This window comes from Asterias amurensis, chromosome 10 (genome assembly GCF_032118995.1).
Source record: "Asterias amurensis chromosome 10, ASM3211899v1".
In the NCBI taxonomy this organism is placed as follows: Eukaryota; Metazoa; Echinodermata; class Asteroidea; order Forcipulatida; family Asteriidae; genus Asterias; species Asterias amurensis.
Window position 1 is genome coordinate 17,667,975 of NC_092657.1, and position 26,592 is coordinate 17,694,566.

A 26,592-nucleotide genomic window follows, 5' to 3' on the forward strand; every position below is an offset into this window, starting at 1 on the left:
TGCTTATGTTCAACTTTAAATCGAATGCATGTACACATGTACGATCGATCTTCCTTCAATTTGTGGTTTTAGAGAGAGGGATTCTATAAAACGATTCATTCATTCCGAAAAAAATAATTTGTCTCTGATTGTTATTCAAATTAATAGGACCTAACCGCCCCAGATTTTCTGCAACGCCTCAAAACTACTACAGGTTTTCACATGTCCATTTTACAAACATTTTAGGATTGAAACAATCAAACAGAAACTTTCCAAAAACAAATTTAAATGTATTTAGAGAACTCTTGGCCCCCAAAAATCGCCCAGCAAAAGATCAAATTGGTTTTGTTCTTTTTCCCTCCAATTGGCCACACACAGGTGTACACACAAACTTCTGGATGCATCGCGTAGGCTTACCGAAACTTATCGTCTATTGTCTGTATTAAAGAAATGGATAAAGGCCCCAAATACCATTCTGAGCGTGGTCCATCAGAACCTGAACCATGATCAGAATAAAGATGAAATTGAAGAAGACAGTTCACTGTATGTCCGCAATTCTTTTATTTGAACAAACATTGTAATAATATCAATAAAATTATGTATATTTTATGCTTTGTTGCATATTATCTAATGACAGTCAATCAAAAAGTGTGGGGGAGGGACATCTGATATGCTGTGCCCCCCCCCCCCAGTCTGAAAAGTGGGGGGACATGTCCCACCCATCGACGCCCTTGCAATTGTCACCAAGGATAAAGCTCTAAATAGTGCTTTCTACATGTAATTCCTGTCCAAAATCAAATTAAATTCTTCAACCCAAACGCTTTCCAGTTTACATTTTTTTTTTTCATATTTGTGTATGTAATTAGATAATAAAATATCATATTGAAGCACTTAGCAGCCATAAAATTACATGTACTTTCCCTTTCAATGTTTAATAGCTAAGCATAAATTTGCATTATGGATTGATAATATATTGTATCCTTAATAGCTGTTGCCATGCACAGATGGGGGCACATCACCTTGCCCAATGCCATCAGCTCGTAATATATCCCGCCCCAGAACAAATATTAACAGTCATTTGGAAACCAGGAGAGATTGGCTGTCTAGTTTTCCCGGCATAATCAATTAAGAGCTTTTTGGAGTAACAGCAGGGATGGTTCCCAGCATTAAAGGCCAAGTGAAAAAAAATACCAGTTGATGGTCCAGGTTTTTCCCAAAAGAGAAGGACAAGGGCTTTTTATTTTTTATTTGTTTACATTTTCTTTCAAAGATGGGTGCCAAGCATTTGAATTCAAACTGGCCACCAATTCTTCAGTTCAAAGTCACAACTTGTACACATTCTTATAAGAAAGTAAATTTAATGAAAACGCACAGAACATTGTCTTTTTGTAGACAAAAATGTACTAAAAAAAATATATAAAAAAAAGATGCGGCCTCAAAATAGGACAATAAACTGGTATTTTTTGTTATTTGGCCAAAGCTGTTTTCTCTGCTACACATGTATGGTGTATACATGTAGTATCCAATATTGAGTGGTTGGGACTGGTGGAAAACTGACTGTATGGACAGATTAATTTTTCAGTGAGTTAAACTGTTCAGTAAATAAATTCATCAAAATTAAACGTTTAGATGACTACACATACTCGTAAAATAGTGAAAATTTCACTCTCTTGTCCGAGTGGTATGAGTGCAGCTCTTTTGAGAGTGACACTGACAGTCACTCTGTGTCACTCTTTTTCAGTGAAACTGGAACAAACTTCACTCCAAATCGAGTTGAAAGTACCCATCGTTCACTCTAAAAAAGAGTTGTCCGCCATATGGCTCTTTGCAGGAGTGGTATGGCCGACAAGACAAGTGGAGCTGAGCTAAGACCATTTATAATCCATTTGAAAGCACACAAAGTTGTGCATCAAGGGTGCTCTTTCTTTCTAATTATTCTCTTGAAACTTACAATGTACATTGTAGATGACCAATTGAGCCCAAATTTCCACAGGTTTGTTATTTTATGCATTGTTGGCCTAAACCAAGTGAGAAGACAGGTCTTTGACAAGTACATGTACCAAAGGCGTTGCAGTGCTCTTAAAACACCAGAAGAACAGTCAAAATCAGTTATAGTTGTTGTTGATGCTTTCAAGTTTGATAACTCTTGACAAACAAAAAGAACAAGTGTTGACCGAGTATGGAACCCAAATTCAGCTGCTGACAACACCATAGCTTGGCTCTGGTGAATTAGACCAATCCACTACAACACGCCACAGACTTAGTATAGTAAAGTTGGCTCTTACTAGTACAGCGGGGCTCATATTGGGATTGGGGAATTCTTAAAACCTCAGCTTAAAATATTGACTGGACGGGAATTGTTTTTACAACAACAGAATCAAGATAGCCAAACCGAAGGTCATTGAAAAGTAGAGCACATCAGTAAATTGAGCAAATAGTTGTTGTTGGCGCTTCCAAGTTTGATAATTCTTGACAAACAAAAGGCACAAGTGTCGTGACCGAGTATCGGACCCACCTTCAGCTGCTGAAAACACCAGAGCTTGGGTCCGGTGAATTAGACCAATCCACTACAACACGCCACAAACTTAGCATAGTTTAGTTGGCTTTTACTAGTAGTACAGTACAGCAGGCACAAATTTGGGGTGGGGAATTCTTAAAACCGCAGGGCGTGATTGCTTAAAATGTTGACTGGACAAGAGGTTTTTACAAACAGAATCAAGATAGCCAAACCGAAGGTCATTTAAAAGTAGAGCACATCAGTAAATTGAGCAAACATTTGTTGTTGATGCTTTTAAGTTGGATAATTCTTGACAAACAAATGACACAAGCCTTGAACCATGAACAAACCACACTTCTATGGAATACACTGTTTAAACATTGGCTCAGTAATCTTATCAGAAAGAACCACTTTGAGGCATAATCTGTATTTTGTGTCAACATAAGACTACATGTACGTGGGCCAATCAGCTGTGTCTTTCACATGGCGCACAGAGACCCCATTCCCAACTGGACCCTGCATTGATCTCCCAATTCGTGAAAAGGGCGATCAAGACCCCAAAATGGCGGTTAAAGGGCGATCAACGAGAAACAGGTTCCAGTGGGAACGCGAGGGCGATCAGGATCTGATCGTGCAATTTTGCTCCTCCTCTTCCTGTTTGCATTTTGTTTTGTTGTAATTGTTTTGGAGTTTTTTTCAAGTCGGTTGTGTAAGTGTTAAAAATCTTCTTTTGTAACTCAAAATTTTGTGTAAAAAATTGTAAATAAAATAGTAAGAAATGGTCTCAGAAACGGTTACACGTTTACACAAAATATCCATAAATGCACAGGCTTATAATTTATCTAAGAGCAGGATTTAGGATCAGTCAGGTGGTATGGGAACCAATGTATTCAAGCTGGTGCAGATGGTTGGGGCTCTAATTCAGTGTGGATCAGGTGCAACAAAGGCCAACAAAAAGGTTTAAAGGCAGTGGACACTATTGGTAATTACTCAAAATAATTATCATCATAAAACCTTTCTTGGTTACGTGTAATGGGGAGCGGTTGATGGTATAAAACATTGTGAGAAACGGCTCCCTCTGAAGTGACGTAGTTTTCGAGAAAGAAGTAATTTCCCACGAATTTGATTTTGAGACCTCAAGTTTAGAATTTGAGGTATTGAAATCAAGCATCTAAAAGCACACAACTTCGTGTGACAAGGGTGTTTTTTTCTTTCATAGTTATCTCGCATCTCCGGCAACCAATCGAGCTCAAATTTTCACAGGTTTATTATTTTATGCATACGTTGAAATACACCAAGTGAGAAGACTGGTCTTTGACAATTATCAATAGTGTCCACTGTCTTTAAAGGGAAGGTACATCACATGTTTGGTAGTTGCCAAAGACCAGTGTCCTCACTTGGTGTATCCCATCATAAGCATAAAATAACAAGCCTGTGAAAAGTTGAGCTCAATTGGTCATCGGAGTTGCGAGAAAATGATGAAAGAAAAAGCACCCTAGTTGGACGAATGTGTGTGCTTTCAGATAGGAATAAAAGACTTCTAGCTAGAAGTCTTTTATTATTTTAGTGAGAAATTACCTCTTTCTCAAAACTACGTTACTTCAGAGGGAGTCGTTTCCCACAATGTTTTATACTACCAACAGCTCCCCAATGCTCGTTACAAAGCTCGTTAATATTTGTTTTGAGTAATTACCAAACATGTACCTTCCCTTTAAACTCAAAATTTTGTTTATAAAATGGGTGTTTACACGTGTGACCAACAGTTTCAGAAACAGTTACATAAATAACCATAAACGCACAAGCTTATAATTTGTCCATTAGAGCAGGATGTCAGGGGGTCAGTCAGGGGGTATGGAACCAATGTAATCCAGCTGGTGCACATGGACCAATGCAGTGTGGATTGGTGGCAACAAGGGCTAACAAAGATGTTTGTTCTCATATTAATATTAACTGGGTTGATCGCCAAGAAAGTTTGTAGAGCTCTCGCCATTGATTTTTAAACTAGCCAGGACTGTATGATTGATATTTTAATATCAATCATGTTCAATTAAAATTATAGAAATTCTAAGTGGATGGTGCTTTGTAATATTCCATTAAGAGGGTCACAAATGACACTAGACTCTCGCAATTTAAAAAGTTAAACTAGTCCACAAAATACTTGGCGTTAATTCAATCTTAGCTAAAATCAGTTAAAGACACTGGACACTATTGGTAATTGTCAAAGACCAGTCTTCGCACTTGGTGTATCTCAACATGCATTTAATGTATACTTTACGCAAAATTTGAGCTCAATTGGTTGCGAGATAACTATGAAAGAAAAAAATACACTTGTCACCCCCCCAAAAAAAAATGGGGAGAGGTTGAGAGTATAAAACATTGTGAGAAACAACTCCCTCTGAAGTGACGTAGTTTTTGAGAAAGAATTAACTTTCCACGAATTTGATTTCGAGACGTCAGATTTAGAATTTGAGGTCTCGAAATCGAGCATCTGAAAGCACACAACTTCGTGTGACAAGGTGTTTTTTTCTGTCATTATTATCTCGCAACTCAACGACCAATTGAGCTCAAATTTTCACAGGTTTGATATTTTATGCATCATATGTTGAAATACACCAAGTGAAAAGATTGGTCTTTCACAATACCAATAGTGTCCAGGGTCTTTAAAACAGCGCTTTTTACAAAAATTGAGTGGATAGTACATGTACCTTTAAAGGATTCGGGTACTTTTTCAAAATGTCCACAGATTTACATTAAACTTACAGGGTTTGATGATAATGGTGGTGGAAAACTTCCCTTCGAATATTACTAACTAAGGTTGTGTACTTTTTGAGAAAATGAGTAAAACAAATCACAAAATCATTTTGGTCTCATGAGACCAAAATGATTTTTAGCATGTAAAATCCCCTTAACCAGTTATGATATTATACCAAAACCATAGCATAACTGGTTAATTTTGTTTTACATGCTAAAACTGAGATGAAAATTACTACTTTTACTCATTTCTCAAAAACTACATCACCTCAGTAAGTAAAATTTCAAGGGAAGCTTTCTACTATCATAATCTTCAAACTGTGTAAGTTTAATGTAAATCTGTGGACATTGTGTTTTTTGTTAGAAAAAAGTACATAGTACCTTTAAAGGCACTGGACATTATTGGTAATTACTGATACTCCAATTAATTGTCAGCAGAAAAATTACTTGGTAACGAGCAAGCAATGGCGAGCAGCTGTTGATAAGTACAACCCATTGTGAGATTTGGCTCCAGCTATAGCATTCAGGCCTAATGTATAGTAGTTTCTGAGAAAGAGATAAATATTTTTTTAAATAATTTTTACTTCGCTGAACTTACCGAAGCCTTTTATTAATGCATCTGAAAGCACACAAAGTAAGCATCTTGCAACTTTGATATGACCAATTGAGTCCAAATTTTCACAGATTTGTTATTTTACTCATGTTGGGATACACCCAGTGAGAAGACTGGTCTGATAAACTACCAAAGGTGTCCAAAGCCTTTATTTTAAAGACAGTGGACACTATTGTTAATTATCAACGACCAGACATCTCACTTTGTACATGTATATCTCAACATGCATAAAATAACAAACCTGTGAAAATTTGAGCTCAATCGGTCGTCGAAGTTGCGAGATAATAATGAAAGAAAACACACCCTTGTCACACAAAGTTGTGTGCTTTCAGAATGCTTGATTTCTGAGTCCCCAATTCTAAACCTGAGGTAAAATTACCTCTTTCTTGAAAACTACCTCACTTCAGAGGGAGCCATTTCTCACAATGTTTTATACTATCGACCTCTCCGCATTACTCATCAACAAGTAAGGTTTTATGATAATAATTATTTTGAGTAATTACCAATAGTGTCCACTGCCTTTAAGTTTAAAAAATGTTTTCAGACTGAATATAATATTTCCCTCAGGGGGAGGTAATGGCCTGGAGGGGGGGGGATTAAAAGGACAAATTTGTCCCACTAATTTACTCTACCTTCATGACTATATCCGAGACCAAATTCATCAAAGTTGAAGATGTTCTGATAGGCCATGGCCTCAGGTTGAATGTAGGCGCCCTTCATTTCGGTTCCGTTACGATTCCGCTCACAACAAAAGCGTAGCAAACATCAATGAAGCAGCTTCAAATAGCAAGTGAGGAGGAGAGTCACTCGTAGTTTTGCAACAAATTGTCAGGACAGATGTGCGATAAATATGCACGAAAGTACTTAGAAATCAGGAGATCGTACTGGGTTGTCTAGATCTCAAAGACAACAATGCACCGGACACTTTTGAGTTCCCGTTGATAACTTCACAGATTTCCAAAATGGTTTCTTAGACTCTCATAAAAATCCAACAGAAAAACCAGCCACACTCAGTGTTTGAAGCTAGACTTGTAAGACGTACCCCTAAAAGTAGTTGTCCAAAGCCTTCCTAAAGTCAACTTTCACAAAAGCGCTAGAAAACAATCTGCTAGGAGGAGGATTTCAAGTCAAACAAAATGATAAGCGCTGACCTAACTGAAATTCCACGTAATTGTTGCACTAACTTTCAGAGCAACACCGGTGCAAAACAACGTTAAAACTCCAGACTTCAAAATTAAACTCCAAGGTTGAATTGTTATTTGGCGCACTCGACAGATCACCCAGTGATGAAAGCTGGTGCTCCACGTAAGAGAAAATCCTCTGCAGTAACGGACACGTGACTTGCTTGCAGAATGAATTTTACAATTCTAACAGCTGCACGAAAAAAAAGTGAAGACGGTTTTACAGCTGGTGGCGATTTGTCCAAACACAGAAAACACTGCAAAGCGTCTGCACAGAGTGTACTGAGCATCAGATGCAGAAATTGAGGGAGCAATTCAGTTCAGTTCTTTAGAAATTTTGTCCACACACAGAGAAATACGTTTTCTCTAAAATATCAGTAACTGACTAAAGACGTTGTAGCATTGAGGTTTACTGGTTGGAGAGTGAAGTTCAGCCGTTATAAGATTTTTTCCCCCACACAAACACTGAGATGTGGTTGTCTAAAATATCAGTAACTGAAGAAAGACGTTGCACGACTGTGGAGTATTACTGGTTCCAGTTGGCTGATGATACAGTAGCTAACCACAAAATCATGCAAAGAAACCACACACTGGCAGAGAGATGCAATTGCCTAAAATATCAGTCACTGAAGAAAGATGTTGCAGCATGGAGGTTTACTGAATAGAGAGCGTAGTTCAGTATTTTTTCACACACACACACTCACAAAGATGTGATTGCCTAAAATATCCGTAACTGAAGAAAGATGTTGCAGCGTGGAGGTTTACCGGTTTCAGTTGGCTCAATTCTAGCTGGTATCTAAACGTCCAAACACAGAACACTGCAAGCGTCTACACAGCTTGAACCAAGTACAATGTATATGAGATGAAGTTCAGTCTAATAGTTGTTTCCACACACGCAGAGATGTGATTGTCTAAAATATCACCAAACGAAGAAACACGTTGCACTACTGTGGAGTCTCACTGGTTACAGTTGGCTGATTCTAACTAGCCCAAACACTCATCCAGGTCCACATGTACTACATGTACAGTAGCCTAAACACAGGCAGACAACAATACAGTGATCCCGACAATACACCAGCGGGTTTTGTTCACGGAGTTCCCAACACGGTACTGAGTGTGGTGGTAGAAAGATTAGGGGCTGAACCAGCCATCCCACAACACCAACCCTACATCGGATTGTCCCCAGACTTAAAACCCCAAAACAAGCCAGAATCTCAATTCAGTATTGTACGGTTTCCATACAAAGCCTTCAGCAGTGCTCATGGCACCATGCTAACGCTACCCATATCTCCTTCAGTACACATTGTTTATTCATTACTCGCAGACAGCTGGCCACACTGACAAATTCTCCCACGCTCTCCCTGGTTAAGCCTGTTCCAGGGCCACTGTCCTGTGGTGTACAGATACAATGGTTCCCAGTGGGGGCCCTGCACCATGAATAGGATCATGCTGGGACTGCCCATTGATTGGGAGGGGAACAAAAGACTCTGCACTGGGTTATTGCATGTTCAGTTTATTTCAGAATTAAGGAAGCATGATTCAACTTGTTCTAGTCCTTTCTCTGGTAATAATGAGTTGCCTCCACATAATTAGTAGTGGCAAGTGCATCCAGTTAACACCAATTATGTGACCCTCAACATTAATTATGCCAGTCTATTGTACAACTCAGTAAGTGTAGGGAGGTGGGGAATCCACCTTCAATGGCATAGCCAGAGGGGTCAGCTCACAACCCTTATTTTAAAGCGTCTATGTAACTTTTGTAGGACAAAAAACACAATGTCCACAGATTTACACTAAACTTACACAGTTTTAAGATAATGATAGTAGAAAGCTTCCCTGAAAATATTACGTGCTGAGGTGCTGTAGTTTTGCGGAAATGAGTAAAACAATGTCATGAAAATAATTTTTGTCTCATGAGACGAAAATTATTTTAATCATTTACAAGCGTATTTTCATTTTTTTTACTCGCTTCTCAAAAACTACAGCACCTCAGTAAGTAATATTTGAAGGGAAGCTTTCCACTATCATTATCTTCAAACCCTGTAAGTTTAATGTAAATCTAATGGACATTTTGAAAGGTACCCAAATCCTTTATAGGGTTCATCGGGTACTTTTTGTACAACACAAAACACAAACGTCCGCATATTTAAAATAAACTTACACATGGTTTCCAGGCAATGTTAGTAGAAAGTTTAAACTCTTAAAGTATGACTTGCTGAGGCGTTTTTGACAATTGACGAGTAAATTAGTTTCACAGAAATAATTTTCATCTCAGCGTAGTACATTGGAATTTCACGCAACTCTCCTGAAACACTTGCTCTGTGATTGTCACGTATTTTTTTAAAAACGTCACGACTTCTGAAGCTGAAACTTATATTGTGCAGGTATTCACGATGTCTTGGCCAAAAACTTGATACAAAAGGCATCAAAACCCTTTAAAGGCAGTGGACACGATTGGTAATTACTCAAAATAATTATTATCATAAAACCTTTCTTGATTACAGTAATGGGGAGAGGTTGATAGAATAACACATTGTGAGAAACAGCTCCCTCTGAAGTGACGCAGTTTTCGATAAAGAAGTAATTTTCCATGAATTTGATTTTGAGACCTCAGATTTAGAATTTGAGGTCTCGAAATCAAGCATCTGAAAGCACACAACTTTGTGTGACCATGGTGCGACAAGGGTGTATTTTTCTTTCGTTAATATCTCGCAACTTCGACCACCGAGGGATTGAGCTCAAGTTTTCACAGGTTTGTTATTTTATGCATGTTGAGGTTCACCAACTTTGAAGACTAGTCTGACAGTTACCAATAGTGTCCAGTGTCTTTAAAAACATGGATGGTTGCTAAAAAAAGTCGGAAACTGGGATCCAGATCTTAGGGGGTAGGACTATACATTAAAATGATTGGATTTTCACCTTCTGATAACCCCTAGAGTTATATTACAGATTCCAAGGAGCTTTTGGGGACAGTACATGTACATTCATGACTGGTTTCGAATACTAAAAATGTAGACTTAAAAGGCCTGAACTAGTGTATCGAAAAACCGAGCAAAGGTATCGACAAAATAGCCAAATTAGTGGAGCACTGGATATTAAACCAGAGGTCACGGTACAAACCCTGCTCAATTTTGCGTAAATTTGTCAACAGCTACAAATATGTACGTATGACCCGCAGCCGATTTCACAAAACTTTACGCAACTGCGTAAGTCCACTTGCGCAACGTCTGTGGCGCAACTTACGGCAAAACGTTTCGCAAGTGGACTTACGCAGTTGCGTAAAATTTCATGAAATTGGCTACAGGCCTGATACTTTCAGGAGACAACAAACGATTTCCTTAATGCCCCCTCGTCATTGCCTTGGTGCCCTTGAAATGTTTAGTAGAAATTAACAATTTCCTCAATAGAGTGCCCTACACCAAGGACAAAATGCCTTGGTGCCCTTGCCCTTCAAAAAAATGAAGCATACAGGCCTACTGAAATAATAGGCCTACTATATTGCAACTAATTAGTTTTTTGAAATTCTTATGAAATTCTAACTCATATTTTGGGGGGAAACTTACAAGAATTTTGTATCTTGATCTTTTGGTCTCTCGTCTCTTCTTGCATCGTCACCGTGGTAACAACATTGGAATATCCTGTCCCTGGCATCGCTGGCGTCTTCACGGAAGCACTTGTTGCCATGCCGACTCCGCTTCCCCCTGCCATGAGGTCATGTGACCTCTTGAGGGACGCCGACATTCTCCGGTCATGGCTGTTTAGGGTGGCGACTCCCGGTTGGCCCGGCACGGCCGCCAACTCCCCGTTACTGATCTGCAGGCTGGTGGCCTGTTGGAACGACAGCGACGCATCGTACGCGTTGTGGATCGTGTCATTGTCCTGCGCAAGGAAACGCTGCAGCATGTACTGGGTCATCACAAATATGGAGATGCTAAACACATTATCCTATGCTGAGAAGTCTGGGAACCATACAAGCGCCTGAGTGTATCCTTAAGTTCCTCCACTGAGATAAATCCTGTCGTGTGATTTTAATTCCTCATAAGAACTTGAAATAGTGTCTGCCACAGAAACGGTCTCAGAAAGAACTTGATACAAATCTCAATGAAAGATTCGGCGAATGTACTCCTGTGCAAGTCTCTTGATGGTGCTCATTCAAAATCACCTGATGGTTCTCTCAAACTTTATTCCAGGAAAAGTTGGTCTTCTTCCAGAAGACGATGTCGTACCGATGAAGTGTGCTTTGCATCAAGTACATGCAGTCATTGAAAACGAACGTTATCTCCAAAGTTTTGTAAGCTCAGTATAGAAACTAGCGTACTTTCAAATTTCGTACATGATTTAACTTGTTACAGCTTGATGCTGCAAGAGGAATATCGCCAACAAAAGAAGAATAGGTCAACCAAAAAATGAGGAATTTCAGATGCGATTATGTGGGAAGTATTTGTCTGACACAGAAACACTGTGCACACTATTCCATTTTAAGTGAAGAACTGCAGCGATTTCCCAACTTAAAAAAAAATATATATATATGTTTTCCTGAATTGAATTTGAGTAAAGGTGTCAAAAAAATGTTTTTTTTTAAAGATCTTTTATGGAACTATAGTACAAATATGATTCAGAAAAACCCTCTGCAACTTCTTATTTGGTTGGCGTTTTAGAAAACAAGAGTTCCAGGCTACATAAGTATTCCGCACTTTGCCGTGATTTCAGTCGATAAAAATCCAGAAAGCGGCGATGGATCCTTGGAATGTTTTTCCACTTCCTGCAGTTTTCAAAATCCAAAGGTTCTTCACTTTAGATGACCTGGGTATATCCTCAGAACTTCATAGCCCTGCAATAAAGAAAAAATGGAAGACAATTATAAGTTGGCGTTGTTTTTTCACCATTTGGGGTCGACATAGACAAATTGACTAAAGCATGATATGAAGTTCCAACGATATCCAGATTAATGTGTCTGTGCTCTACAAACCGAGGTATCTAAGTACAAAAACAGGGCTACATTGTAGCCCTGTTTTTGTAAATTTTGTTTGGGTTCTGCCGTTAAGCCACGAATCACACTTGTGCAACCCACTTACAGACCTGATACTTCACAGAGGCAACGGCAGTGATCGCCTCCATGCCCCCCTTGCTGCCCTTGAAATGCCCCTGTTTAAATTTACAGTTTCCTCATAGGGTGCCCTCTACCAAAGAGAAAATTCCTTGTTCCCTTACCCTTTCAAAAACGTTGCATACAGGCCTGCACTTGTTTATAACGGTCATATTTCTTCCTTGAAAACGTTACTAAGTATTTTAAACAAAAATAATTATTTCATAAATTGAGGTGTGTTTTTTTTCAATAGCCTAGATGTTTGAAAGTTTGGCTCCCAAAACCTCCTAGGGGCAAGTCAAATTCACAGTTAACTAGCCCGGTGGGCTACTTGACAACAATCCTAAGCACAAAGCCTGCTGGTCAATTGTTAAGCCCAGTTCATACTTCCTGCGAATGCGAAGCGAATGTTGACGTCACAAATTCGCAACGAACAATTTGCAGCAGTTGAACTCCGCCCCACTCACTTGCAAATATCGCTGCGAAAAGGTTGTGACGTCAAATTCGCGTCAAATTCGCTTCGCATCCGCATTCGCATGAAGTATGAACCAGGCTTTAGGCAAAAATAAAAATAAAATGCCAGTTGATCATCCAGATTTTTGCAAAACGAGGAGGATGAGGGACTTTTTATTTTTTAATATATATATTTTTTTTTCCTAGATGGCTGCTAAGTATTTCAAATCAAACAGGCCACCAATTAAAAAAAAAAAAGTAAAAAAAAAAGGATGCGGCGGCCCACAAAAAGGATGCGGGCGGGAACGATCAGCTGGTATTTTTTTTTTTAAATGGCATTAACTTTGAGTCCTGCATGAAGATTGTCCTTGAAAGCCTAAACTTTTTTGGGTTAACTCAAGGTCCACAAAAATTCTCCCAGGAAGATCTATTTCTAAGCACCTATTTGGATGTAAACAACTTTGTCAAGTAATTCTCCTAATCCAAAAGAGGATTAGTGATTTAAGGCCAAATAAAAACAAATACCAGTTGATGGTCCCCTCCATCATCCTTTTTGGAGGCCTTTTTTTTTTCTTTCTTTCTTTTTTTACATTCTTTTATTTAAAAAGAGAAATTTTCTGTGTATTTCTCATTTTCAAGAACTTGTTACTACATAAAGTAAGTGGTGACCCTAAACTGAACAATTGGTGGCCAATTTTAATTGAAATGCTTGGCGGCAACCTTTGACAAAAAAAAAAGGCCATCATCCTCCTCTTCTCGAAATAACCCGAACAATCAAGTCGACTTTTCTACTTGGCCTAAATGGATCTTGTCTTCAAACACTTTTAAAGCTGTGGTATGGGGATTAGCTACAACAAGTAACAGTTAACAGTAAACCCTCTTTGTTATTGTCAACAACTTAACATGTTTATTATTGACAGAGTATGTGTTCATCCATTGTTAACATTGTCACTTTCTTGAAGTGGGAGTTTAGATCTTGGCTTTTCCAGGCATTTCTTAAGAGGGTTTAGCCATGGAGGAAGGTTTAGCCAATTACAAAGGCCAAGTAAAAAAGAAATACCAGTTGACGGTTCGGGGTTTTTCCAAAAAGAGGGGGACAAGGGCCCTTTTAGTTTTTATTTCTTTCAATTTGACTAATCTTGGCTATTGAGGATTAAAGACCTGTGACACTGTTGGTAATTGTCCATTGGTGTACATACACCAATTGATACATGTTGTATCTCAACCTATATAATGCATAAAAAACCTGTGAACATTTGAGCTCAATCGACCGTCGAAGTTGCGAGTTAATATTGAAAGAAAAAACACCTTGTCACACGAAGTTGTGTGCTTTCAGATGCTTGATTTCGAGACCTCAAATGCTAAATCTGTGGTCTTAAAAATCAATTTCGCGGAAAATTACTCCACTTCAGAGGGAGCTTTTTCTCACGATGTTTTGTACTATCAACCTCTCCCCATTACTCATTACCAAGTAAGGTTTTATGCTTAGTTATTTTAAGTAATTACCAATAGTGTCCAATGCAGGAGGAGGTTTTTTTTTTTTTTTCTTCTTCTTTTTAAATGCCCACCAGACAAATTTATAAACAAAATCGGCTGGGCTGTTTTTGCAAACTTCCTTTCTTTTTGTCTGATATCGTGAAAATGTATCTTTTTTTTCATAAAAAGGCGGGCTCTACAAAGAAAAAATCATAAAACAAGTAAAAAGAATTTGGAATGAATGGGCGTTAAATAGATGAACAAAGATTACAGGTGTTTATGATTACTGATTATAGAGTTTTTATTTATAAGCAAACCAATTTTTCTTACAACCAAAATTATAAGACATTGTTTAAAAAAAATTGTACATACTTTTTTTATACATGCTGCAAGTATGGGGAAGTCAGACAGGAAAACATCTACAATTATGAGTATTCAAATTAGGCCAAATAAAAGAAATACCAGTTGAGTTGATTGTCCTGATATTTCCCAAAAGAGGAGGATGAGGGCCTTTTTATTTCTTCTTATTTTTTTTTCCAAGATGGCCACTTATTATTTCAACTCAAACAGGCCACCAATTCTTCAGTTTGAACCCACCACATAATTATTTTATAAAAAGACTTGCTGGTAGGCATTCACAAATTTTTAAAAAGACAGTTACACATGTTCGAGAGCATCACGTTAGATTCGGGAAAAGCTCCTAGGCCAGTCCTATTGATAGGATGGATTAAAAAAATAGTAAAAAATAGTTTAATAAAGGATGCGGCCCAGGATGCGGGCGGGGACGACCAGCTGGTATATTTTTTTGGGGAGTTAGAAAAGCAATTATCACTATTCACTATTAAATAATGCAATTTAATGACTTTTTAACCTGGAACAAAAGATCAATAAATGAAGGAGGCTCGAATCCTCCGACACCCTTAAAGAATAAAAACCTGTTGACAAAAACCTCCAGGCATCATACATAGTGCCGGTGTACTTTGATTAATGTACTCTTTTGATATAATGTGCATTGTACAAATACATAATGCAAAACAACTGCGTTCGTATCTCTCGAACAGACCATATTGACCATGACGTCACCATTCTGGCTCCCTGTTCAATATCGCATTCAATACAAATTACTTCTTCTTGTTTTTCATTCTTTTCATGGTTCTGCTCCTCAGTATAATTGTCAATTAATTACCCGTTACAATCCTTCCAGATGTCTTACGTAGATCATCCACTTCGTCATTACTGGTTGTTCCCCACACCCAAAACAATTGGGGTGACAGGGCTTTTTCTCATGCTGGTCCTTTACTTTGGAATAATCTGCCTCTTAATATCCGTAACATGTCCTCTATTCATAAGTTCAAAGAGGCCCTCAAAACCCACTTTTTCACAGCTGCTTTTCATTAATTTTGTGTTTCTTCCTTGCGCCATGAGCATCACTTGTGGTGGATACCGGCGCACTTTAAGTGTTCATATTATTATTATTATTATTATAATTATTCAAAAACCTACCCTACATGGCGCCTGTGAGCGTGTGCGTCCATAGGGAAATTCTAAAGACGGGTGCCCCACAAGGAATTTTGTGTACAAAGTCTATGGGAAGATCTACAGTACAGGGACAATGGAAAGAACAACAGGAATGCAAAAAAGGGAATGTATGGATGCGTTTGTGTGTGCGTACATGTGCCATAGAAATCAAACTGGGAACGCATCCTGCAGCGCGCTTCATGGCTTCATGGGTGCCCCACAAAGAATTTTGTGTACAAAGTCTATGGGAATATCTACAGTACAGGGACAATGGAACGAACAACAGGAATGCAAAAAAGGGAATGTATGGATGTGTTTGTGTGTGCGTACATGTGCCATAGAAATCAAACTGGGAACGCATCCTGCAGCGCGCTTCATGGCTTCATGGGTGCCCCACAAGGAATTTTGTGTACAAAGTCTATGGGAAGATCTACAGTACAGGGACAATGGAAAGAACAGGAATGCAAAAAAGGGAATGTATGGATGTGTTTGTGTGTGCGTACATGTGCCATAGAAATCAAACTGGGAACGCATCCTGCAGCGCGCTTCATGGCTTCATGGGTGCCCCACAAAGAATTTTGTGTACAAAGTCTATGGGAATATCTTCAGCACAGGGACAATGGAAAGAACAAAAGATGTCTCCACAGGAATGCAAAAAAAGGAATGTATGGGTGCGTTTGTGTGTGCGTACATGTGCCATGAAAATCAAACTGGGAACGCATCCTGCAGCGTGCCCATGCAGCCTGTACCCATGTATGGAAAGATACAGAGAGACTGAGGTGAGATGGTAGGGGGTGCTGCTCCTTTACAAAAAAACGGGATGCTACAATGTATAGACCTTATCGCAAATACTCAGTACGCGCACAAAAGACTTGGAATGAGGTGCATGCTGGTCTAGCTAGCTATCAAATTTGAGTACTAGCTAGACCAGCATGCACCTCATTCGACAGTTTGCGCTTGCGCAATGGTATTTGTAAAAAGGTCTATATATGTAAAAAAAAACATGAATAGGAGAATTTTCTTTTAATACTTGATTGATAGAGCAGATGATTTTTACGGTGGCTCTTTAAACAAATTGCAGGCCTGGAATTTCATCTTTTAGAGGGCAAGGCCATTTTAATTTTGAAAAGGGCACTTCCATTGAAAATTCTTAAAGTCTATGGGAATTTTTAAAGGGGCACCAAGGCCAAGACCAAGGCAACCAAGGCCATAGTCTCCGTGGCCTTCGTGAAATTCCAGGCCTGAAATTGTTCATGCACAACGTCTGGTGAGCAGAACACAAAAAACAATGGGTTGTTTGGTCTACTATCAAAGCAACAACAACTACACATTGTGAGATATTATTAGCACGAATGACTGAAAACGCAACAACAACACAATATGTAAACTTGAAGGTTTATTTGTTCAGGTCGGTTTCCGTTTAAGCTATTGTATTTATTTTATTTGCGCTTAACGACCGCTCGCGCAAAATACATACACGACAATCAATTAAATAAACCTACTCATCGAATAAAAAAAATAGATAATAAATAAATAAATATAATAAAAAACAATTATCAATAATTACATGTATACTGGACTATGTGTTTGTGAATAAACACAAAGCTGTTTTGCTTTGATTAAATGCTGTACGCTTTAGTCAGCCTGACATATCTAAAGGCATTGGACACCTTCGGTAATTGTCAAAGACCAGTATTTTCACTTGGTGTATCCCAACATATTACATAAAACAACAACTGAAGAAAACTGGTCATCAAAGTTGCAGGAGAATAGTAAAGGATGCCTAATAAAAGGCTTCAGGCCTGAAGTCTTTAAAGTATATTTGATTGAGAAATAAACTCTTTCTCAAAACTTTGTTACTTCAGATGGAGAAATACTCGGTTAATTAATCTGTCGCGACTACTACAAAATTAGTTGTGACAAAGTTCTACAAAAATAGTCGTGACCCCCTTTTTGGTGATTTAGTTGTGTCGCTCAAGACTATTGACGACAACATAACTTACTTACGAAACACAGTTAGATATCAGTGACACAATTATTTTAATCATTTCAGTGTGAATGTCACTATACTGCACCTGTGGCAAACATGCAGCAATGCATCTTGAGAGTTAAAAAAATAGTCGCAACTAGTGTGGAAGTCGCAAGTATTTGAGGTGTGACTTTTTTAGGCACTACTATTTGAGACGCGACTAGTCAAGTAGTCAATTTCACCCAGGCCTACACAATACTAAATCATGCTTCAAAATCTCCTCAACACACACTTGACTGTACACTTTCATACCATGTTCATACCATACAATCTGACACGACCATGACCTTTGACCTAACGAGGAACCTAACACACATTACAAGGTCTTCATACCAATTGCTATTCTAAACCACAGGGGCACAATAGACACAATAGGACTGAAGTTGACACTGGTTGACTGCCTTTGTTGCCACAAGAAATACCAAACCGGGGTGAAAGACAGTCGAACTTAAAAAAAAAATACATTGTACAATGTACTCCAAACACAAAGTGAAGTTTGACATTACAGTGGTATGCAGTGCTCTTGAATAAATAAGGCCTCGTAGATTGCAAACTTAACAAACTTTAGATTGTATGTCCGCAGCATTAAAGTAACAATGTAAAAAACCATTGTGGTTTTACTTGAGTGTTTGTTTATCGCTAGACAGCAAAATGAAATCTACAATCAAAACATAATCATTTTTAGAAAGATTTTTATCTACAACACAGTAAGTATTGCAGTACGTTGATGTAAAACCCCTGCACACCGAAGTCGTTCTCAAAACCCTTGGAATTTGTTCATTAAAATGTGCTAGATTCTAGCACATTTAATGAGCACCTGTAATCAATCCTTTCTTCGACGTGCGCCTGATCTCTTTCATCTGAAAGAATGTTTTCAGTTTTATTTAAAAAAAACAAAAACAGGTTCGTGCCATAAAAAACGCAGGCGTGATCAAATGCAAATATCTTCAAAGTAGTAGTTGCTAAGTAAAGTGTGATGATGTCACAATACAAATCAGTATGGTAATACTGACAATTCGTCTTGTGATGAATTGTATTGCTTTGTGAAATCGGCTCCTGATCCACCAGGGTTCAAGAACATTCTACAAGCAAAATTAGGATCTTGAACAAGGTCTAATCCTGCTTTTTGCATTTGAATTTACCCAATGCAAGATCAGATTATCAAAATAATGAATAATAAAAACAAACAAAAAGCGGGGAAAAAATCCACTCAAATGGTGCTTAAAGGCAGTGGACACTAATGGTAATTACTCAAAATAATGATTAGCATAAAACCTTACTTTTGGTAGCGAGTAATAGGGTGAGGTTGGTATTATAAAAGATTGTGAGAAACGGCTCCCTCTGAAGTGTTTTCAAGAAAGACGTAATTTTCCATGAACTTGATTTCGACACCTCAGATTTAGAACTTGAGGTCTCGAAATCAAGCATCTGAAAGCACACAACTCCGTGTGACAATGGTGTTTTTTCTTTCAATTATTATCTCGCAACTTCGACGACTGATTTAGAGCTCAAATTTTCACAGGTTTGTTAGTTTATGTATATAATGAGGTACACCAAGTGAGAAGACTGGTCTTTGAAAATTACCAATAGTGTCCACTGTCTTTAAGGTGCTAACAAGAATACTGCTTGCTGTGTTGTCATTTAGCCTTTGAGAAAGACTCTGCTAGGGTCAAAACGTCAGGCCACTAACTATTTTTTGCAAGAAAGTTATTACAAATGACGTTTCATAACCCAGGATCTGATCCCCCCTCCCCCCTTTCTTGATCTAGTGTTAACCAAGTTTTTTTTTAATGGTATTTAAAAGAGTAGGCCTATCACCCGCTCTAACGAAAAAAAGTTTAACTTTTACTTTTAATGGTCAGGAACCATGACAACAAATTTAAACGTTTCTTATTCTTACATCCACACAAAGCAAAGCTTCCAACATCAGATTTACGTTTTGGTTTGATTCCTTCAATTACAAAAACATGTTTTACGACATGTATTTCGGAAAATTACACATATTTTTATCAACCCTTGGTATTCTTTCCTTTGATGGGTTTTATGTTAAGGTTTGTTTGTTATTTTTTCACTTTAAAAAAATATTCTTTTTAAAGAGTTAAAAACCCACAGGGCATTTAAGCTACAAACCTGTAAAATAACACACAAGTTTTTCCTCCACAATAAACATCTTTTACAACCATTTCTTTCTCGCTAAGGCCAAGTAAAAAAAGAAACATGTTTAGCGTCCCCGCCCGCTTCCTTTTTACAGGCCGCCTCCTTTTTTATATTTTTTTTATGCACATTTTTTTATTTTTTTAAATAGGGTTATTTTAAATGATCTCAGCAAAAACAATCTGAATGTCTTGTCTGAATGCCTTGACTAAATTGTTTCATTTATGTTTTGTGTATTTCAGCAGTAGACAAAACAATGGATATTTGACATTTTAACAAAGAATGGCGGCCATCTTGAAATAAAAAATCAAAATTGAAAAACCCAGACGTGAAACATGTTTTTTTTTTACTCGGCCTAATAACAATAATCCCCACACCATGACCTCTCCCTGCCACTAAAAAAAAGCAGACACAAAGTACATGTCGTTGGAATGTTATAGAAAAATAGGTACCTTTTCTGCCACGATATCCATAAAAAGTCCTACACAAATTTACAAATTCCTTTGCTTTTGTAAACTTTTGCTTTTTCAAGCTCTAAAGGAACACGTTGCCTCGGATCGGACGAGTTGGCAGTTTAAAAAGCGTTTGTAACCGTTTGTGATAAAATGCATAATGTTTTAAAAGTAGAATACAATGATCCATACAAATTTGTCTTGAAATTGCGTGGTTTTCCTTTTGCTTTGCAAATTTGACTCCCATAAATGGCAAACCGTGTTAGTCGACGAGGTAAAAATAACCACGCAATTTAGAGGCATATTTGTGTGGATCATTGTATTCTACTTTTAAAACATCTTTGCAATCATGCATTTTATAACAAACGGTTACAAACGCTTTTCAAAGACCAACTCGACCGGTCCAAGGCAATGTGTTCCTTTAAATCTCAACTGAACAAATACTCTACACGTTGAACCATAACTCTATGTATGGTTGAACATGCATCAAAAAGCTACTATGGGCAATTCCACGGTTAGTTTCGTTACACTTTTAGCTGCTTAGCACAGCTCTGTGATCTCCAATATTAACATGAAAGCCTATCAAGTCTCCATTTTTGTACCATGGCTACATCTTGGTTAGACCTAATATACAACAAAATTACAAACTTCTAGACACATTTATTCCGTTGTTATGATCAGTTTAATTTTGGTTAGTTACGTTACAAAAAAGGGACATGGAAAAAAAATGCATGTCTTTGAACAAAAAGTTTCCTCAAACAGGGTACAGCTGAAACAAACTTTACTATTTCTATAACTACAAGGGTACTAGCAAGTGTTTTGGTAGGGGAAAAAATAAAATAACTCTTATCAGTTCCAGGCATTGCCCCAAAATCATGGTTAGTTACGTTACAGTTAGTTACGTTACACTTTGTCCGTGACTAATATTATTTGTGATACACCCTTTGTACTTCACTCACAGCTCTAATCTGGTCTATATTAGTAACTAGTATGCAATACTACACTATATACAAATCAATTAAGCAAAAAACAATGGAATAAAGTAATATTTGGTAACAAAATTGCAAAAAGGTATAAAAAGCCATTACCTCGCCATATCATTAACCCAGGTCACATATATTACAAAATGTTTATGTCTGTAACATATAAACTTGTTCCTTTACATTTATAAGCCATGCAGTATTTTAAAGTCACAATAAACCAAGTGAATTTCTCTCTTACATAGATACCAAAGAAAACAAAACAATAGAAAGGATGTTAAATGAGTCGCTTGTCTTGACTCTTGGTCATGGACACTAATCTTACAGTTAAACAGAAATTTTGAAATGCTCGCGATTGTTGACATTTTCTGGCACATCTAGCTTGAAAATCATTTTGTCCCTCGTATAGAAGATACAAACATTTTGAGTGGGCCATTTTACAGAAGATGCTTCACTGCCCCTCCCATGCCATCCACATGACCTTTGCCATGGGAGGTGCAGAAGAAAGTCCAGCGAATTTCAATCTTGTGCTGCTCTTGAAGTACAGCTGTCACGCTCCACAATGCTTTTCAGCTTAATGCTTAAATGGGCAGTCTCTCTCTCTTCATCACACCCTCCCTCCTTTCCTAACCCCACCCCGGCCTACCAACACCAGTTCCTCTTTGCCCTTCTACTACATACATGTACCCCCTCCCTAATTAATAACTAAAGCCTTTGATTATCCATGTACAAAGGAAGACTTATTATAATATTAAACCTTTTGAACACGTTCCGGTCCTACTGTTTTTTGTGCTTTGTCCTAAAAAAAATCTCTACGAGATGCACATCAAAATGTTTTTGTTTTTTTCACACTAATCGCATCCCATGGTCTGTTTGCACAGGGCAACAAGCTTATAACTTGAGTCTGTGCAAGCCCAAAGTCCCAACCGTTACTATAAAGAGCCGACAATGGAAACATGTTAATCCTACCGAAGTGTTCCGCGACATAGGCTCCCATTTAGCAAATCTAGAAGTTGATCACGACTGCTTGGATTCCTATGTCAGCCAATATGAGAGTACAGTCAGTGACATCTTGGATAAATACGCACCTTGGAAAACGAGATCAGTCAAGGTCCGAACTGAAGTCTCCTGGTTCAATGATGATATTCGTACAGCGAGAAAGATCTGTCGTCAACTGGAGCGGAAGTGGCGGAAAAATGGCAAATTGGCAATTCAACGACAAGAATATCGCAACCAATGTAAAGTAGTTAGGAATTTGATCAACCAGGCAAAGATCATCCATTATTCATCTCAAGTACAAGAATCCTCAGGAGATCAAAAGAAGCTTTTCAAGATAATTGGTAAGTTGTTGCTCAAACCCAAAACCCCTGTCCTTCCATCCACTTACAATGACCAGGACTTAGCAAATGAGTTCCAGAAATTCTTTGTCACCAAGATTTCAGACATCCGCTCATCATTTTCATCAGTCCCTTACAACGTGCCGCAGACATTGCCACAACTTCAACCAGAGTGTAGACTATCTGTGTTTGAGCCTGCGACTGTTGCTGAGATTCAAAGGGTTATTATGAAATCTCCTTCAAAATCCTGTGAGCTGGATCCAGTGTCAACATCCATGATAAAGCAAAACATTGATATTTTTGTACCCTACATCACTAAGCTTGTAAACGAATCCCTCAGTTCCGGTTGTTTCCCCGATAGCCTCAAAGTTTCCTACATCAGGCCGCTCATCAAGAAACCAAACCTGGACAAGGAGATATTCAAAAACTATAGACCGGTTGCAAACTTAAAATATCTTGGAAAAGTCATCGAACGAGTAGTTTCATCACGTATTTCTGATCACATTCATACTTTCAACCTGTCCGACGTGTTCCAGTCAGCATACAAGCCTTTCCATGGGACCGAGGCTGCACTAGTCCGTGTGAGCAACGATATTCTCTCTGCAATGGACAATGGTAACCTAACAGCACTAGTCCTGCTAGACTTGAGTGCTGCTTTTGACACTGTCGATCACAACATCCTACTCTCTCGGCTCCAGAATCACCTTGGCATAGAGGACACAGCCCTAGCATGGTGCAAATCGTATCTCTACAATAGAACTCAGCATGTATGTATTGGCACCGCGATATCTGACCCTGTTGTTTTGAACTACTCTGTGCCACAGGGGTCGGTACTCGGCCCGCAGTGGTTTACGCTATACACTTTACCGATTCGTGACATCATCCTGAAATTTAATCTGAATTACCATGTGTACGCAGACGACACTCAGCTATACATCACGTTTAAATCTTCTCAAGAAAACGCCAATGCATCTATTGCAAGACTTGAGAAATGCATCCAAGAGATTCGACGTTGGACACAACAAAACTTCCTGAAGTTAAATGATGATAAGACAGAGTTCCTTCTATTTGGGTCACGTCAACAGTTAACTAAGGTTTCAGTGCCATACATCTCCATCGGTGATGCTCGGATAGCTCCCTCGCTGAAAGCTCGGAACTTAGGGGTTATTTTTGATTCATCGATGACACTACAGCCACACATCAACAACATTGTTCGTTTATCATCATATCACATCAGGAATATAGGTAAGATTCGCAAGTACTTGGACAAAAGTGCCACTGAAAAGGTCATTCACGCATTTGTTACTTCTCGTCTTGACAACGGCAATGCTCTTCTCTACAGTCTTCCTAACAACCAGATTTCCCGACTTCAACGGCTCCAAAATACTGCTGCCCGCATTGTTACACTGTCTAGAAAATCCTGTTCTATCACCCCCATTCTGAAACAACTACACTGGCTGCCTATCTCTCAACGAATCATCTTCAAGCTGATGCTCATTGTCCACAAAGCTCTTAATGGCAAGGCTCCCCACTATATTTCTGAACTGCTTCACGTTTACACTCCATCAAGGAATCTTCGATCAAGTTCTATGCTTCTCCTCATTGAACCCAAGTCTCAACACTCATGGGGTGACAGGTCTTTTTCTGTAGCCGCGCCACGCATCTGGAACTCTCTACCACTTAATCTTCGATCTTGTGTTTGTACTGCAAAATTCAAGTCTCTTCTCAAAACTTATCTTATGTCACAGGTTTTCAATGACTAATTTTGTTGTGTCTGTTTTTCTTTGTGTTGTGTTTTGTTTTTGTTTTGTTTTTGGTTTTACTGCGCCTTGAACACCCAGCAGGGTGGATATGTGCGCATTACAAGTCTTATTATTATTATTATTATTAATGAGTTTGCTTCCCCCTTACATACAAGCTGATATTGTTGACGATTAGACAGCAAAATCTCTCGCTGTTTCTTATGTCACAAAATGTCTGGACGGCCACTGCCTTTTTCTCCTAGTTGTATTTTTTTGTAGTGACTAGCTGCCTTTATGTTTTCTTAGTGTTGCTAATTGCTTTTCCTTGTTTGAAAATGGCCAGTTTGATCTATGGACATAAAAATAAGGAACAAAGTCAATCAACTTTTTTGAAAATTGCAATTTTTATAACTACACATATGTATGTACCTGATGAACAATGTTAGAATTATACACATGCAGCACTTGTACACAAACTCTCATTAATTTAGTATATAGAAGAGAAATACAACTTTAAGATAACCCTTTAAATAAAATTCATGTGGATTACACCATGTAACTTTATTGTCATCAAACTTACCCCAAAAAGTTCACCACAAAAGTTGAAGAAGATGAACTTGTAGGACAGGTGTGTTGCGCATGGATCTTGCATACATAATATGCATACAGACAAAATGAGGCACATGGCAAACAAAACATTGCTAGAAGTTGAATTGTGGGTCAAAGAACAGTATCACACTTCCCTAACTTGTTTAAACTCTACAACATGGCTGAAAACTTATGCTTGTGTCAACTTAGCAGCATCTTAATAGTCTTTATGTCGGTTAGTTACGTTACGGTCCGGTTAGTTACGTTACATAGTTAGTTACGTTACAGTTTTTGACTGCTTCTATTTTCCACATGGTACAATTTTTATGATTTTTCCTTCCTTATTTTAATTAAGGATTGCACCAAGTAGGAAAATTCAAGATATAAACATTTTAATTGATTGCCTTCTCTACAGGCAGAAACAATTGGAAGTTTTGGTTAGTTACGTTACATAAGGTTTAATGGGGGTACAAGCTTCACAGATTGATGGTCTGAAACTATCACAAACACAAATTTTGACGCTTGCAGCCAATGTGTAGGTCCAATCTATGAATAAATATGACTAGATTGATTTGATACCTTGTTATCTTCCCCCTTCAGTAGTAAATTGAAGTTGCACAACTTTTTTACACATAATTTCATGATAAAACATTGTTGGCACAAAAATTTTTTTTTTGTAACTTTCTTGCAAAGAAATGACATTGAAACCATTTTTTCTTGAATATTTGATGTATATGCTACAATATAAGCCTAATTTTTACTTAAAAAACACAATTCTAAATTTTGAGGTCATGTCCACTTCTTCATGGAATTGCCCCTATACAAAACTGTCACAAGCAAGTACAACTTTACAGAACCTATTGTTCGTTTGTTTGGCATTGAGCCAAAAGCATCCAAGATTAGAAAGTTTACAGGGGTAAGTTAGAAACTTCTTTTCTGTTTTTTGGGGTTGAACAAAGAATTGACTAGAGTGGGATTCGAACCAACGACCTCCGGATTAACGTGCCGGCATCTACCAACTGAGCTACATGTATCTAGCCCTATATTGGTGGTGTCCCTATTTTGTCAATATCTTTGTTCGGGGGTTCCAGTCAGAAGCCATACAACCGTTAACTGCCGTGTAGCCAGGGATCACACCCAAATTACGCTACAACCTGGGAAGCGGCAGCTAGGGGATCACCTTAAGGAGATACGACTTCTTTTCTGTTAAAGGCACTGGACACTAATGGTTATTGTCAAAGACCACTATTCTCACTTGGTGTATCTCAACATAATTATATATGCAAAAAATAACAAACCTGTGAAAATTTGAACTCAATTGCTGGTCGTTCAAAGTTGCAAGAAAAGAAAGAAAACTTGTCACAGTCACGAAATTGTGTACTTTCAGATAATGGATTTCGGGACCTCAAAATATAAATTTTCTGAGGTCTCCAAATCAAAATTGTGGAAAATTACTTCTTTCTCAAAAAAAACGTTACTTCAGAGGGAGCACTTTCTCACAATGTTTTATACTTTCAACAGCTCTCCATAGCTTGAATACCAAGTAAGATTTATGCTTACAATTATTTTGAGTAATAATCAATAGTGTTCACTGTCTTTAAGGATAACATAAAGTCTGACCTGTCCTTTTTTCAAATTTGGGGGTAAAAAACACTTGAAACACCTACTATGCTAACTGCAGGGCTTTTATTTGTAGCTCAACATGTTTACTGCAGACCACAATTTATTTTCCAAGTCCAGAATCAAAAGCTCTCAA

The 26,592-nt window shown here is 38.1% G+C and overlaps 1 protein-coding gene across 3 annotated transcripts in view; it reads right to left on the reverse strand.

Annotated features, from left to right (window-relative positions):
* LOC139943498 (recombining binding protein suppressor of hairless-like) overlaps positions 1-26,592 on the reverse strand; it is a 68,307-nt gene that overhangs the window by 21,207 nt on the left and 20,508 nt on the right. For 2 of the 3 annotated variants that reach the window (XM_071940309.1, XM_071940310.1), the window contains exon 2: positions 10,585-11,852. In XM_071940309.1, coding sequence (XP_071796410.1) covers positions 10,585-10,936 — 352 coding nt within the window. In that variant the 5' untranslated portion in view covers positions 10,937-11,852. Of the gene's footprint in view, positions 1-6,472; positions 8,090-10,584; positions 11,853-26,592 lie in introns of those variants that run through there. The other variant, XM_071940312.1, reaches the window with a different exon arrangement.